This window comes from Colletotrichum truncatum (genome assembly GCF_014235925.2).
Source record: "Colletotrichum truncatum strain CMES1059 chromosome Unknown Contig_0002, whole genome shotgun sequence".
Taxonomy (NCBI): domain Eukaryota; kingdom Fungi; phylum Ascomycota; class Sordariomycetes; order Glomerellales; family Glomerellaceae; genus Colletotrichum; species Colletotrichum truncatum.
In genome coordinates this window covers 6704643-6719437 of record NW_027222399.1, presented here as the reverse complement: position 1 = coordinate 6719437, position 14795 = coordinate 6704643, and the positions used below count along the sequence as shown (strand labels likewise).

Sequence of the window (14795 nt, the reverse complement as noted above, 5' to 3'; positions counted from 1 at the left end):
ATATGGGGGGCCACGGTGATGCCTTAATGAAACGAAGGGCTGGGTCCAAACACGATAAGACAGGCTGTCTGACATGCCGCCAGAGGTACTGCCGTTGAGATTCTGCATTATTGTCATAAATCGAATGTGACTAACCAGAAGTACAGACGCAAAAAGTGTATTGATAATACCTTTCCCATATGTGGATCCTGCGCCCGGCTCAACCTTGAGTGCGTTCGAGAACCCAGGCGTCAAATTGTTCGTCGTCGAACCCCTTCACCTAGTATACAGCCCCAGCAAGAGGCAATCTCTAGTTCACCCCCACCAGCCTTATGTCATGACTGGAACCACTTCGCGGATGGTGGGGGTTCTGAATCACAAAAGAAAAGACACGCGATGAGGTACTACATATCCGTCTTGGCGGATTATCTGACTGTTAGTCAACAGCACAATGGGTTCACATCTGGTAGGATTTTCCCAAACACTCCCCTCTTCATCAAGAAGTAGTCCATATCTGAGTCAGTTTCTTAGCCTTTCTGCCAATGGCCATAGAGTCGCCAGCACTTGCGGAGGCCTTGGTTGCCTACTCTGCAAATCAGCTATCGGAATTTGATGATAGCTATTCGTCAACTGCGTTGCTTGCACGGTCTCGGTCCCTCTCCGCGCTAGCAAAGAGCATTACCAACCCGTCGTATGATATCGCAAGCCGGGAGGCCCATGTGGCGGCAGCTTTAGTCCTTCTGACGTCCGAAGTGTGTCACGGAAACTATGCTGCCTGGTATCAGCACCTAGTTGGAGCTAAACATCTAATTCTATCCGCGGGGCACAAATCAGCAATTGGTTGTGGTAGCCCCCTTGGAACCGACGCCTTTCAGAAAAGCCAGGAAGGACGCTGGGTCTTGCGAAACTTTGCATATCACGACATCCTCGGCAGTGTAACGATGGGCACCAGTCCCCTCATTGATGCTTCCTATCTGCGGGATATGAAAGGCATTATTGACACCTACATGGGTGTCGGCATTGAGATCTTGACGTACATCGCACAAATCAGCACGCTTGTTTCGAAACCCACCAACGCCACTAATATCAATACGTTTCGAAGTATCGAGGAAAAGCTACTGGTGTGGCAACCTGACTCAAACATATCTCCTGGCTTGAATCTCGTTGCATCCGCCTATCGTAATGCTGCGCTAATCTATCTCTACAGAGAAATGCGCTGCTGTTGTCGGCATCAATCGATAAGTAATGAATCGCAAGTTCTCGGTAATGCAGACGAGGTCGATGTGAAAATTGGGAGAGTGACAGCAGAAATTATATCTGTTGTGTCCCAAATTCCTCTTGGCGATATGCCAGAGTCGGCTTTGCTGTTTCCCCTTTTCATGGCAGGTGGAGAAAGTCATGAAGATGATCAGATTGAAGTCGTCCGCAGTCGTCTAATCGCGATGATGGAGAAACGAAGATTTCATAACATCCAACGCGCCTTGGACACGCTGGAAAAGGTTTGGAGTTTTAGGCAGAGTGTCATTAAGCAACATTTCAATGTTGACATTGATTGGAAAGATGTAATAGAGGAAGACAGCTTAGGTGGTTTACTTCTCACTTGAGCATGGCTACAAAGGTCGGCAAATTTTGTAGAGTAATTGCTAGGTATGTTACGAGCCACACTTGGACAATGAACATTCAGCGGCCCAGTCATGTATGTTTTTCTCCAAGTCAGCACAGGGTCGAAACTACAAAGGTATTGGCTAGCCACGCAAAAGGGTATGAAGCCATGCAAAATCTGAGAATCACTGCAGATTTCTTTCTGGGCCGATCTATCGATAAAATATAAACCCCAAGTAAGAAAAAGATCTTTGGCAAGATGGCAAAAGGAAACTTGAGAGGGACGAGACTCGAACTCGCGCGGGTTGCCCCACCAGGAAACAGATGTTAAGCTGACCTTAACCTGGCGCCATAACCAACTCGGCCACCCTCCCAGTTGAGATCATAGGAAATCCTATGGCTGCTGAGGTTGGAAAATTTGACGATGGGCACATTTATAATCCACTGCAATATTGATGTTGTGGAGGTTGAAAGCGACCTTGCAAACTCCGGTCTAGCGCGGTGGAGTTTTGGGGTCAGAAACCTTCTCTTGGTCCGCTTGACCCGCCTCGAGGGTCATTGTGGAACTCTGAACCCGATATTAGAATGTACAGCCCGTTTGTCAGATGAAGCACAACAGACTTCAAGCTAGTTTTGACTACAAAACTGGGACATGGCATTTTGGTGGAGTTACCAGAATTTCAAGTATTAGTGATCAACATGGCATCGAAGGATAACAGGTGATGGAGGCCAACGTCAACTCGGGACCAACTCATCACTGCATTTGAAACTTTACTGCAAGGTAACAGCCAAGGCAGTAATATTTGATTAGTATCACGTTCAGCGAGAATTGAAGATAGGTAAGCGCATAATAGTTTTGGTGTGCTCTAACAGACTGTCAAACAATGACGGAGAAATAGCATTTACTAAGACGTCGTTAAGGCAATGCCAATAATTACCAGACCACCTCGAGGATGTCCTGAATTCATTACAGTTTTGGCCCGTTGACTGATTACTAGTTATCGCTACTTATGTGCAATTGTATGTCTGTTAATTTCGATACAAAGGTAGGGTGCAGAGGGGAAAACGTCGCCTAAGTTGTGATTGAAGGGCCAAATCTCCATTTTTTGCCCCTACTTCTAATGCCACCACGCTTGTGGAAGGATGCATTCGAGATCCGAAAAGCATTTCACTGCAGGCGGCGATCAATCCTGTTCTTCAGTTAGTCTCATGCTAAACTCCGGCTTGCAGCATGAATTGTCCAATGGAACGTCACTACTGACACATTGCAACCGCCAACAAGATGCCATGGTCAGATTTCCTAATCCTGGCTTGTATGTCTTCACAAGGGGCGACAGATGCAGTTGCCACGGGCTCACCCACTAACGGAGTGACGAGCAAACGCGGTACGAGGCAAAACCTAGGCTGATTGCCGGTTTCCGTTATAAAATCTCCGGCAAGCCTCCGATATCGAACGTTGCAGCTCCATTGTCACAGTCCAGATCAGCCCAGGAGAAATAACGAAGAAACGCATCCATTCTTAGCCAAGATGCGTTCAAGTCTGCATATTGCGGCCACTTTCCTCCTTCAAGCCACAGCGGTCTTCAGCTATCCATGCGGTAACCAGATTATTTCTCGCGATGTTATCTTTGTCGGTGGAGGTGCCGCGGGTGCTCATGCCGCTGTGTGGTTGCGCGACCACAACCAGAGCGTGATTGTCATCGAAAAGTCTTCCCAGCTCGTAAGCTCCCTGAATTTCTCGCTATCAAGATGCACCCGCAAGTTACTGCGGGCGACTTGCGTGCTGGGTTTATTCAGAAGCAGGTAGCTCTTCAGGGCTATCGATCTACTTGGTACACTGGGGCCGCATTCTCTGCAGGTTTCACTACAGTTGTGTGGGAGTACAACAACGTGCTTTTGCCCAACTTGGTTCAGAGTCAGTAGCGGGCGTAAGTTGGTTTCAACAAAAACACGTTGATGAATGGGCGGTGTGCTGTAACTTTACTTCCTCGTAAAGTGTAATCACACAACCTGAGAACAATTTGCCGATTCGTAGCCTCGCTTGAGCTTCTTTTTACCACTTGAACTGTTGAGATTTTCCATCGTGAGCACGCTTTTGACTGATTTCCTCTGCAGGCATAGGATAGACTCCTATCTGCCTGCATTTTCATTATGGTAACTGTAGATAAAGCTCAGTAGCTATGGGGAATAATATTCTAAGTGTATGCTAGATTTCTAAATATATTTTAATTCATATCACGAGTCGTTCGTTGTCTGCTGCTGTTAATCTGAGTCATGAGAGGGCGAGTGAACTTGTTCCAACTAACTGAATGATGGATTCAGGTGTTGAAGAAATGCCTCTATGAATGGGACTTTGGATATCGCATGCATTGGTGGCATGAGAGAGAAAAATCATGTAAGATAAAGGCATTTACAGCAATTCTCGAGCACATTATCATCTTAATATATCCGTACATGATTCACTTCTGTCATGGTTAATGTTTGGTATACGGCTCGGAGGTTGCCCATCAATTAGCTCTACAAGTGATGTCACAAGGCCACCACCATCGAGTCATATAGGTAAATCTCTACCAACTTCATACGAATAGCAGCCTTATTGAAACTTTAATTGTTTGGAGAACACGAAAGTAGACCAAGAGAACTGACAGTCTCTTGGTGGCAAAATAAGGCTGGTAGCGAGAAGGAACACAATATTGGGAATGACTTGCTGGCCTGTACATAGAAAAGACTTAAATCGACTAAAATAGGAAATAATACTCGTTACTAGTACATGCCTCGCCTTCGCGTGGTGAGGCAAATTGAGAAAGGGCGCAACCATCTGATCTAGCCTCAACTTTAACTTTCGAGGAGTTGTGTCAGCACAGGTAAAATGGGCGGACCCTCTTCAAAACTCCCAGCGAGGCGGTGTCGCACCCCGACAAAGACCGGACTGACGCAGCAATCAAATTGGCTCTCGTCGATAATCGAATATGCGTGGAATTCTATCGGACCCCGAGGTCCAAACTTTCTTAGAGCACATGCCCAACGCTTCGTAGCTTCGTGGATAGATTGGGCAACATAAAGAAGCGCGTCATCCCCCCCACCTTCACTGCTGGATTCTCAACCTAGACCGATGAACCTTAGAGATTCCAGTGATCCCATTGACTAATTTGACTTCGGAGTAATAGTTCGTGGGGTGTGCTGACTCAACCTCGACTGCGACCGCAAAGCTAACAGCGGATGTTCATCTCCATAACTGACATTCACTGCAGCCATTATGGACAAATTTGTTGACCGACTGCATGAACGGTATCATGATATTGCCTTCATCGGGGCGGCTGTTGTGCTTTCTGTTGCGGTGTTGAGCTGGTACTGGCGAGAAGACAGGCCGTATCGAGGGTTCCGTCTCATTGGTCAAGAACATGGAGAATGGTCGTTTGAGAAAGCAAGATTGAGATGGAACACAGATGCGATGGAGCTCCTTCGGGATGGTTTTGAAGAGGTATGCCGTTCTTCATACAATTCACGATTTGACTTTAATGCGATACCATGATTAATCCCTTCCCAGACGAACGGCCGACCTTTCCAGGTGCTCTCCCCATTTGGTCCTTTGGTTATGCTACCCCCACACATGGCGGAGGAGATACGCAACGACAAGCGACTTACCTTTACAGGCTTCATAGACCGGGTATGTAATTAAGACAGACCGACGCTCGGCATCACCTCAAATCAGTGCTGACCAAGCTCCGTAGCAATGGCTTACACGGTACCCCGGCCTAAGCGTCCTCCAAGACGGCTTAAAAGACGGCATCATCCAGGAAGCCATCCGTCGAAACCTCAACCAGGAGCTCAGTATGCCTAGTCTGCTATCAGAGATTTAGCTGAGCAGCTTTGCTAATTGAATCTGACGACAGTGTACCTAACGGAACGCTTATGCGAAGAGACCTCCCTGATTCTCAAAGAGCAACTCCCCACAACCAAAGAATGGCAAGACGTAAAATTCTTCCCCGTAGCCCTCCAGCTCGCCGCTCGGCTCTCTGCAAAGATTCTCCTCGGAGACCGGCTCTGCCGCAACAAAGAATGGATTTCCGTCTCCATCAACTTTGCCGGAGTAGTCCTCTCCGCGGGCCGCGCCCTCCGAGCGTGGCCGGTCCTCCTGCGTCCGCTAGTCCACCGCTTCTTGCCCATGCTCAAGTTCCTCCGCTCCCAGATCGCACACGCGAGGAGAATCATGGAGCCAGAGCTCGCAGCGAGACGCCAGGCGCGGGACGGAATGGAGAAGCCCATGGATTCACTCTCGTGGATCGATGACGTGCGACGGGGCAGGGATTTCGACGTCGTTGCCGGGCAGCTATTCTTGACATTTGCTGCTATACACACGACCTCGTCCGCTCTCACGGCCTTCATGTACGACATGCTTTCCAACCCGGAGTACTTCACCCTCTTGCGGGAGGAGATCGTGCGGGTGTTTACGGAAGATGGAGGCTGGAGCAAGGGCAGTCTGTATAAGCTGAAGCTGATGGACAGCTGTTTGAAAGAAAGCCAACGTCTACATATCCTCGGCCCACGTAAGTTACCCTTCTTTCCCCCCCCCCCCCCCCCCGGCGCAAACGTACGTACCGACTCGATAGCTGACAACAGCGGGGTAACAAGACATCATGAACCGCAGGGCAGAGAGCCCAGTGACCCTCTCCGACGGCACATACATACCGAAAGGCACTCACCTGACCGTTGCGGCGCACAACACGCTCGATCCCGCTCTATGGGGCTCTAACCCGACCAAGTTCGACGGTCACAGGTTCCTCCGCATGCGCGAGCAGCCGGGGCAGGAGAACCGATGGCAGTTTGTCTCGACGAGTCCCGAGTTCCTCTCCTTTGGGCACGGTATGCATGCCTGCCCGGGACGATTCTTCGCGAGCAACGAGATGAAGATTGTGCTTGCTCATCTCATCATGAACTACGACTGGAGGATAGTGGGCGACAAGGCGCCTGGAAGCATGTTCAAGAGTCGGTTTGTGCCGGACCCCAAGACTGTCATCGGGTGCAGGGCAAGAGACCCTGAGATAATGTTATAGGGATGATAATAGAAGACAAGAGAAGACAGCTACTTTATCATACAGCGTACGCAAAATATGTGATATAATTAATGTCTAAGGATTCATTCAACAAAAGAGCATCCATCCCACTCACTAACTAGATGGAAAAAGGCAAAAAGAGAACTGGAAGCTTCAATCGCTGCCGGGAATTGAGCCCGACGTGGGGGTCGAACCCACAACCTTGAGATTAAGAGTCTCACGCTCTACCGATTGAGCTAGCCGGGCGATTTGAACCCAGTGCTGGCTGGAACTGTTGGGAACGATTCGTCGGAAAGTGGTTTATGGACCAGGTGGGAACGGCGTTGGACTTGGACAAAAAAATTTCTTCATCATTCGGCGGCGAGGTTTTTTTTTTGTTTGCAAAAAGCAGGGTTTGGAGGGGCCGGAGTTGGCGCCGTGTGGGGCCGGGCCGCTGGTGGAGTTTTTATTTTTACTAGTAGACACACACCCCCCCTGGGCGCGCCTGAGTCGCTAAGGCGGTTCGTCCAGTGTCTGCGGCAATTCTCGCTACGACTAAATTGGAAGATTAAGATTTGGCGGCTGCTTGAAACTGTTTCAAGGCGCATCTTGTGAGTCCTCTTTGCCGCTTATTAAACTTTCGAACGGCAGAGTATCTTTTCCTGACATGATCTAGAACCTAGGGGACACCTAAGAAGCTTCCCCTTTGGCAACGGATCATGAGATCAAAATGTCAGTGTCAAGTGGCTGTCAAGGCAACTGGATGACATCCCATGACTCGTTAGTATCTCGCAGGATGGTCTAACCGGCAAGTGTTGGGACCATGGACGTGGAGGGTGAGAAAGTGAATGTTGACATAAGAAATCCATTTTGAGTATGTAGTAGCTATACACATTGGCAAACTGCGGGTTTGCCCTGTTCATCTTCGCCTTTGAACCTCCTTCGGCCAAGCCATATCAATACAGACATCGAGATGAAAAGCAACTACCACCTATTACCACATCTGCTCAGTAAATCATGGCTGGCCACTTAGTGACCGCCTCCTCGTGCTCTCTTCGCGCCAGCTCCACCACCGGCTTCAGAGTCCCCTCTGGGTCTCTTGTTTCCGGGCTGGAAATCATTCGCACCCGGGTTCAGTGGCCCGGCGGCGTGTCCTCCTCTACCACCACGCCCGCCACGGCCACCACCCAGTCCACCTCTATCGGCCCCACCACTCGACACTCTGTTGCCAGCCGCATACGCTCCACCACGGCCACGGCCAGCTGCACCGCCCCGTTGTCCAGGGAGAGGAATGCCACTGCGCTGGGCAGGTTGGTTCTGAGTCGCCGGTTGCTGTCCTTGGCCTTGTTGTGCGGCCTGGGCTTGCGCAGCTTGGGCAAAGGGATTTTGTTGTGCCTGCGCCGACTGAGAGAAGGGGTTTGCCTGCGCTTGACCGGCAGCACCACCTGCTGCCGCCGCTGCCGCAAATGGGTTTCCGCCAGCGGTGTTTGCCGCCGTCTTAATTTCCGAAGGAGGAGGGATTTGGCGCTTCACTTGCGGAAGGCTACTTCCAGGCTGAGGTATTCCGCTGTTTGGTTGAGGAATACCACTCTGGGCCTGAGCACTCTGGGCCTGAGCATTCTGGGCAGGAGCTGCCGCTTGCGCTGAGTTGGCCGAGGCATTAGGTGCTATAATGCTATTAGAACCATTTTCGTGTTGAAGGATGATTACAAAATACTTACCAGCTGTGGTTGCAGCAGCTTGTGCTGGTGCCCCGCCTGGTCCGGAAATTGAGGCACGAGGCTGTGTATTCGCAGCAGGCTTCGCCGGGCTCGGGTGTGCTGCTGCAGGAGCTGGTTTGGCAACCTTGGCCTCCTCCCATACCTCACCGACTGGTCTCTGAGGAGTTTGGGTTGCAGCTGTGGATACAACCTCAATCTTGGCGTTGGCAGACCGTAGCTGACTATCTTTCATGTTAAGTTGCAGCGCAGACTTCTTCTGAGCCAACATCTGACCCTCCTCACGAGCGTTGACGATTCTCTGCTCGAACTCGGCCTTCAGAGTCGTCTCAGTCTCACTCTTGACCTTGGCGGTCTGCTCCTCCAGCTTCTTTCTGAGGTTAGAGGACATGATGCTCCGCACTGTCGGGTTGGTCGAGAGGAACTTCCGGATCTCAGCATCAGGAAGGTGCGACAGATCTCCTGAGCCGCCGGGCGTGCCCGTGATGGGTGTCGTAGGGGCCGCATCTGGGTCTTGTTTTTGCTTGACGGGTGTGGCCGCAACGGCTGGCTGCTCTTCCGAAGGCTGGCTCGGGGCCGCGCCTTGGTTCTCGGCCTTCCAAATGACCTTTTCTTGCTCCAACTTGGTCTTGAACTCCTCTTCAAACTTCTCGCGTGACTGTCGTAACTTCTCGTTGAGCGCGTTCCGCATCTTGTCTGATCGCTCCTTGATTGTTTGCTGGATGTTTTGTTCCACCTCTTGGGCCTTGCGCTCGTATTCAGCGGCCTTGGCCTCAGCGGCGGCAATCTTCTCTTCCAAGGCCTTACGTTCCTCGTCAGAGAGGACGCTTGTGCCATTAGTAGCAACCGCTTCTGTCGGGGCCGCCTGAGTGGGCTGTGCCTCAGCGGGAGGTTGCGCCGGAGGTTGCGCCTGGGCAGCCTGCTGTGCAGTCTGGACGGCCTGGTCTCTTTCGCTAATGGCAGTCTGCAACTGTGTGCGAAGATTTTGGAGCTCCTGCTCGGCGGCTGCCTTCTGCGCTGAAACTGCCTCCAGCTGGCTCCGGATTTCTGTGAGTTGCTGCTCCAGCTGGGCGACAACCTCGTTGGACACAGATCCAGTTGAGTCGGCTGCAGGCTGGACAGCGGGTTGGCTTGTCTGGCCATTTGCCTGAGCTTCCTGCTGCAATCTTTGCACCTGTTGTTGGAAGTTCTGGATCTGTTGCTCGAACTCGGTACGTTGTTGTGTCGAAGTCTGCAGATTCTCTCTCGTAGTCTCCAACTCTGCGTTCGCGTTGGTGAGTTGCTGCAAGAGTTGCTCCTTCTCAGCAATGGCAGCATCCTTTTCGGCGATCGCCTCGTTCCTTGCAGTGATGGCCTCGTTCTTCTCGCCGGTGATCTTCCTTGAGCGTTCCTTGAATTGGTCGGTCATACGCTGGCGTGTGTTCTGCCAGTTAGCCCTCTCCGTCTCAAGCGTCTGCTTCGTCTCATCAATCTCGGCTCGTAGCGGAGCTTCAGATTCCTTGAGGGCATCGCGCTCAGCTTGCAAGTCGGCAATGGTCTGCTTGAGTTGTTCCATTTCGGCAGGATCCACGCGGCCGTACTTGGTGAGGATGCCTTCGGTTCGCTTTTGCCATCTGTCACGGTCCTCCTGTACTTGCTTAATTTCCTCCTCCAAGAAGCCCTTTTGGGTTTGGAGTTCCTCAATCCTAGCCTCAAGAGGCTGAACCTTCGCCTCCAGCTCCTCGATCTTGGTGTTCTTCTCGGCGATCTGAGCCCGTGCTTGTGCGAGCTCATTGCGAAGAGTAGCACTGCTCTCGCGGTAGAGGTTGAGCTCGTTGAGCTTCTCCATCAAGTCCTTGTGGGCGATGGAAGCTTGGCCACTCTCAGCCTGTGCTCGTCGTTCTTGGTCGAGCTTCAAGCGAGCTTCATCAAGCTGCGATTGGGAGTACTCGAGTTGTTGCTGTAGGCGCTTTGCTTCTTGCACCTTGAGGTCGTATTGAACCTCGAGGATCTCCTTCTCTCGTCTCAGGTAGTTGTTGAGTTCGCGCAGGCCATCGGTAGCGCTGTCGTTACCGCCCTCTGCGTTGCCGCTGGCATCGTCTGCCGCTGCGGCCCTGTTCTGCTTGAGCGCCGAGAATTGCGATGTAATGCTCTCCAGCTGTTCGTGGAGAAGCTTGTTCTGGGCGTTCACGTCATCGCGACGCGCCTTGATCTCTGCCATCTCTTGCTCTAACCGCTGGCGGCGCTCTTCCCAGGAACTCTCGCTCTGGCTAAGGGCCACCTTGGCAGATTCAGCTTCGGCCTTCAGAGTCGCAGTCTGGCTCTTCAGCTCGTTGTACTCGGTTCGCAGCTGCTGGACCAATTTGGCGGCCTCGGCGTGCTTGACGAGCTCCTGCTCATAGTCTTGCTGGGCCTTGGCAGTGATTTCGGACTGGGCGCGAAGGTCCTGCTGGTGGAACTTTGCGGCCTCCGAGTAGCGATCGGCTTCCTCCTTCAGACGCTTGATTTCTTCGTCCAGAATCGTCTTCTCATCCTCGTATTTGCGGGCAACTTCGGCTTGAGAGTCACGAAGGTGAGACAGCTCCTTGTTGGAGTTTGCCAACTCAGTAGACAGATCCTCGACACGCTGCTCCAGCTCTTTGATCTTGGCATCCTTGCCGGAGAGAGCAGAATCCATTTCCTCTCTAAACTGCTCCTGGGAGGTGGTGAACTCGGACAACGCTTCTTCATTTTGTTCGCTGAGCTGCTTGTACTGCTCAGTCTGTTCCTTGGCATTCTCCAACTGGATCTTGGCCATGTCAAGCTCGCGCTTAAGATCGGAAACCTCATTGATGAGCTCGCGGACTTCGGCCTCGTTGTCTTCGTTGGTCTGAGCAGGCGGCGCCATAGATCCTGGACGAGGCGTGGGTCGGGGCTGCAATCTGCCAACGCGCTCCTCAGCGTTGCGAAGTTCGATTGTGAGCTCATCGACACGAGCTTGCAGATGGTCACGACTTGTCTTAACTGCAACGTGCTCTTCGCGAATCTGACTGAGACTGTTGGAAAGCTCGTCGATTCGCTTCTGGGCCTCGCGGGCATCGAACTCCTTCCTGAGCTGAAGCTTCTTGCCTTCCTCCATCTCTTCCGACAACTTCCGCTTCGTGTCGGTGAGTTCCTGCTCCAGACTGTCGATCTTGGCCTGCGACTTTCGTCTATACTCGGATTCAGAAATGTCACGCTCATTCTGCATCGATTGTTGCGTCGCCAGGAGGTTGTTAAGACGTGTCTTTTCCTGGACAAGGTTCTCATTGTCTTGATTGAGGCGATCCTGAATATCCTTCCACAGCTTCTTCTCTGCTTTCAGGTTGGCGGCCTCGTTGCGGATGCTTTCGAGTAGGCCCTTCGCATCCACAAGCTCTTCCGCAACCTGCTGTGTCCGGATCTCTTGTTTGATAGAGTCCTCAGACAGTGATTGGTTGCGTCTCTGCAACTCCTTGTTCTCGCTTTGCAAGGCGACAAAGTTGGAGTGGAGCATCTCGTAGCGCTCCGAAGCCAGTGTGATTTGGCTGCTAATCTTTGCAACCTCGCCCTGGAGCGTGTTCTTCTCGCTGGATAGTCTATCAATCTGCTCTCTCAAGGATCGTCGAACAGACTCTTCGTCGTTTCGGTAGGTGTCGAACTCTACTTGCAGAGCACGGAGAGCGGCTGATGGAGACACGCCATCGCCTTCTTCCGTCTCGATGCTAGCGAGCGGCTGGCGCTGGCCGTCCTCAGAGCCGCCCAAGATAGAGGCAAGCTCCCCGGCAGTTGCCTTTTGTTGCAAGAGACGGCGGAACATGTCACGCTCAGCCTTGAAGCTCTCCATTGTCGTCCTCAATGACTTGGTCTCATCGATCATATTGGAGAGCTCTTGTTGTAGACGCTCAACTGACTGGTGGTCCTCGACAGCTTGGTTCTTGGCAGCAACAGCCTCCTCGCTTTCCATTTGCTCGGCCAACTCACGGGTGACACGTAGCAGCTCCTGGTTCTTGGCTTGAAGCTCCTGAATATCCTTGAAAACGACAAACTTCTGCGTGATGAACTGGTGGGTATCGGACATGTCGGAAAGAGCTCCCTCGCTGATCTCACCGCGAGAGAGCTGTTCCAGGCGGATAGTTTCCTCCCGGGTCAGCTGTTCCAGACCCTTCTCGCGAGCATGCATGTTGAAAACGAGCATCTGGATTTGCGTGCTGAGGTCTCGAAGCTGAGTGCGAAGAATCTTGGACTCGGCCTGGGCGTTCGCCAGCGCACTCTCTGCCTTTCTGGCGCTCTTCTTAGCGACGTCGCGCTCTTCAAAGCTTGTCTGAGAGAGTTCAGACATTCTGGTGATCTCGGCTCGCAGGGTGTCGGCCTCGTTCTGGAGTTCTTCAATTTCTGGTGTCTTGGCCTCGAGGAGCGCAATCATGTTGTCAAGCTCCTCAGCAAGCTGCTGATTGCGACGCTTCTCACCCGCCAGTTGTCCCTTGACCTTGTAGAGTTCGTCAATGGCCTGAGTGGCGGTAATGGCGGACTTGCTGCGTGCGGAAGCGGGGGTTGCGAAGGGCGATGCCGGTCTTCCAAGCAGAGATCCATTCATACGGGGTGTTTGGGGCGCAGAACCAGGGGGAGGTCCCTGTTCCATGCGAGCGTGGAACTCGTCCAGTTCGCCTTCCAGCTGAGTAACACGCTCCTCGAGAGTGCGGCAGGTTTCCTTCTCCCTCTCAAGCTCCTGTTGGATGCGGCGGATCTCGTTGGCTTGCTTCTCCTTCAAAGCCTCCTTCTCACCCTCCAGAGTTTGTACACGGTTCTTGTGGCTGTCTGCAAGTTGGTTCGTCATCTCAACAACCCTCTGCTTGCTCTCCAACTCATGCTTGTAGCTTTCTTCGCTGCGAGCAAACGCTTCCTGTTGCTGCTGAACCTTTGTAAGGGCCTCCTCTGCCTTGGCCTGAGCGGCGTCAAGACGGTCGCGCAGCTGCTGTTCGCTTCGCTTGAGGGCTTCGATGTTGGACTTGGCATCCTCGTTCTGGCGTTGCAGCTCAGCAATGCGTGCACCCTTTTCGCGGCGGTATTTCAAGGCTTCGTCGCTCTTGGTCTTGAGTTCGGTCTCAAACCATTCGCTGTTACGTCGCGCAAGGTCAAGCTGTTGCTGAAGGGATTCTTCTCGGTACTTGGCGCTGCTCACCGCGGCCTGAGCGGCCTGAACTTGTTGCTGCAGAGAGGTGATTTCCTTGTTGAGTTGGACGTTCTTTTGGTGCTGCTTGGCGAGCTCCTCGGAGAGCTCTGAATCACGGGCGTTGCGCGACTCCAGGAGAGCCATGTTCGCACGGTTGGAAGATTGTAGGGACTCGATGCGGTCGCGTAGAGTGGTGATTTCCGAATCGTAGTCGGATCCACGCGACTTTAAGGACTGAAGTTCATTCTCGACCGTTTGTCGCTTCGTTTCTGTGAACCCAGAGTCAGCAAATGAGAGGCCGTATTGAAAAAAAAAATGTTTAAAAGAATAGCAGAATATGATGAGAACCACGAACCTTCCTCTCGGAGCTTCTGGCGGACCTCCTCCACCTCCTTCAGGGCCTTGTCGGCAGTCGCCTTGAAGCTTTGACATCTTGATTCGGCACTGTGATGCGCGCTCTCGAGCTCGATGTCGACCTGTAGCTTTTGCGCGTAGAGCTCGTCGAATTCGCGTGCTTTCGAAATTACAGCCTCGAGAAGGGTTGCGACGAGCTCTGGGGTGGGTTCAGTGGTGACGGTCGACACAGTCGACTCAGCCAAGCCGAGGTGGCTGGCTACGTAGCCCACGTCAACGGCCGCTGCCATTATGATCGTGTCTCAGGGACTGCTTATCGACATCGAATGACGGTCGTGTCAAGAGGAATCGCGGCCGAAATGATCGATTGACGATGGTTCTGTTGCGCGTTCGGCACCCCGCCTGTCGGGAGTGCTGTAGCAGGAATATGTCAAGATGATACAATAACAAAGGAAAGGAATGGTAAAGGCCTCGTCTTCAGAGTGCACAATCACCCAAACTCCGCCTACCTTGGGGTTGAGGCGGTGTCGAGGTTGAATCCGACGACGAGGAGTTGTGTGGGTGGTTGACGTCGACAGGAGAAGAAATCGCAAGATTTTGGGCAAGCGCGACCAGAAGGATGTTTTTCGAACCAGACGGCCTGAGCGAGCAATGCAAGGCTGACCGGTACACTGAGAAGCTGCTTCCACAGGTGACAGCGAAGTATGAGTTTTGGCCAATCACAGAGTAGCAAGCTAAGAGCTGGCTGTTTCGCCGATGATGCGCCGGCTGACTCATCAGAGCTTGGACTTTGAGTACGTACCTGATGAATTCAGAGTTACTGACCGAGATACACCGAACTCATGGTGAGGTGAGGAAGGTGAGGCAAGTGAAGGTAAGGAAGGTCAGCTTAGTGGTCACTGCCCTCCTCTCTTAATCTGACCTTTCCCAACATTCAACATTCATAATCATTATTACTAA

The 14795-nt window shown here is 52.2% G+C and overlaps 3 protein-coding genes across 3 annotated transcripts; 2 read left to right on the top strand and 1 right to left on the bottom strand.

The window, feature by feature from the left end:
- Positions 1-375: 375 nt before the first annotated feature.
- CTRU02_204798 (uncharacterized protein) lies at positions 376-1583 on the top strand (the record flags this gene model as incomplete). Its single annotated transcript, XM_036721275.2, has 2 exons — positions 376-445; positions 511-1583. The coding sequence occupies 2 exons, from the start codon at positions 376-378 to the stop codon at positions 1581-1583; spliced, it is 1143 nt and encodes a 380-aa protein (XP_036587259.2).
- A 3254-nt stretch (positions 1584-4837) lies between these two features.
- CTRU02_204797 (cytochrome p450) lies at positions 4838-6635 on the top strand (the record flags this gene model as incomplete). Its single annotated transcript, XM_036721274.1, has 5 exons — positions 4838-5062; positions 5129-5248; positions 5313-5412; positions 5475-6128; positions 6214-6635. 5 exons carry the CDS (start codon positions 4838-4840, stop codon positions 6633-6635), a joined length of 1521 nt encoding a protein of 506 aa, XP_036587258.1.
- A 1008-nt stretch (positions 6636-7643) lies between these two features.
- On the bottom strand, positions 7644-14125 carry CTRU02_204796 (filament-forming protein; the record flags this gene model as incomplete). Its single annotated transcript, XM_036721273.1, has 3 exons — positions 7644-8281; positions 8336-13750; positions 13837-14125. The coding sequence occupies 3 exons, from the start codon at positions 14123-14125 to the stop codon at positions 7644-7646; spliced, it is 6342 nt and encodes a 2113-aa protein (XP_036587257.1).
- Between the last annotated feature and the right edge of the window lie 670 nt (positions 14126-14795).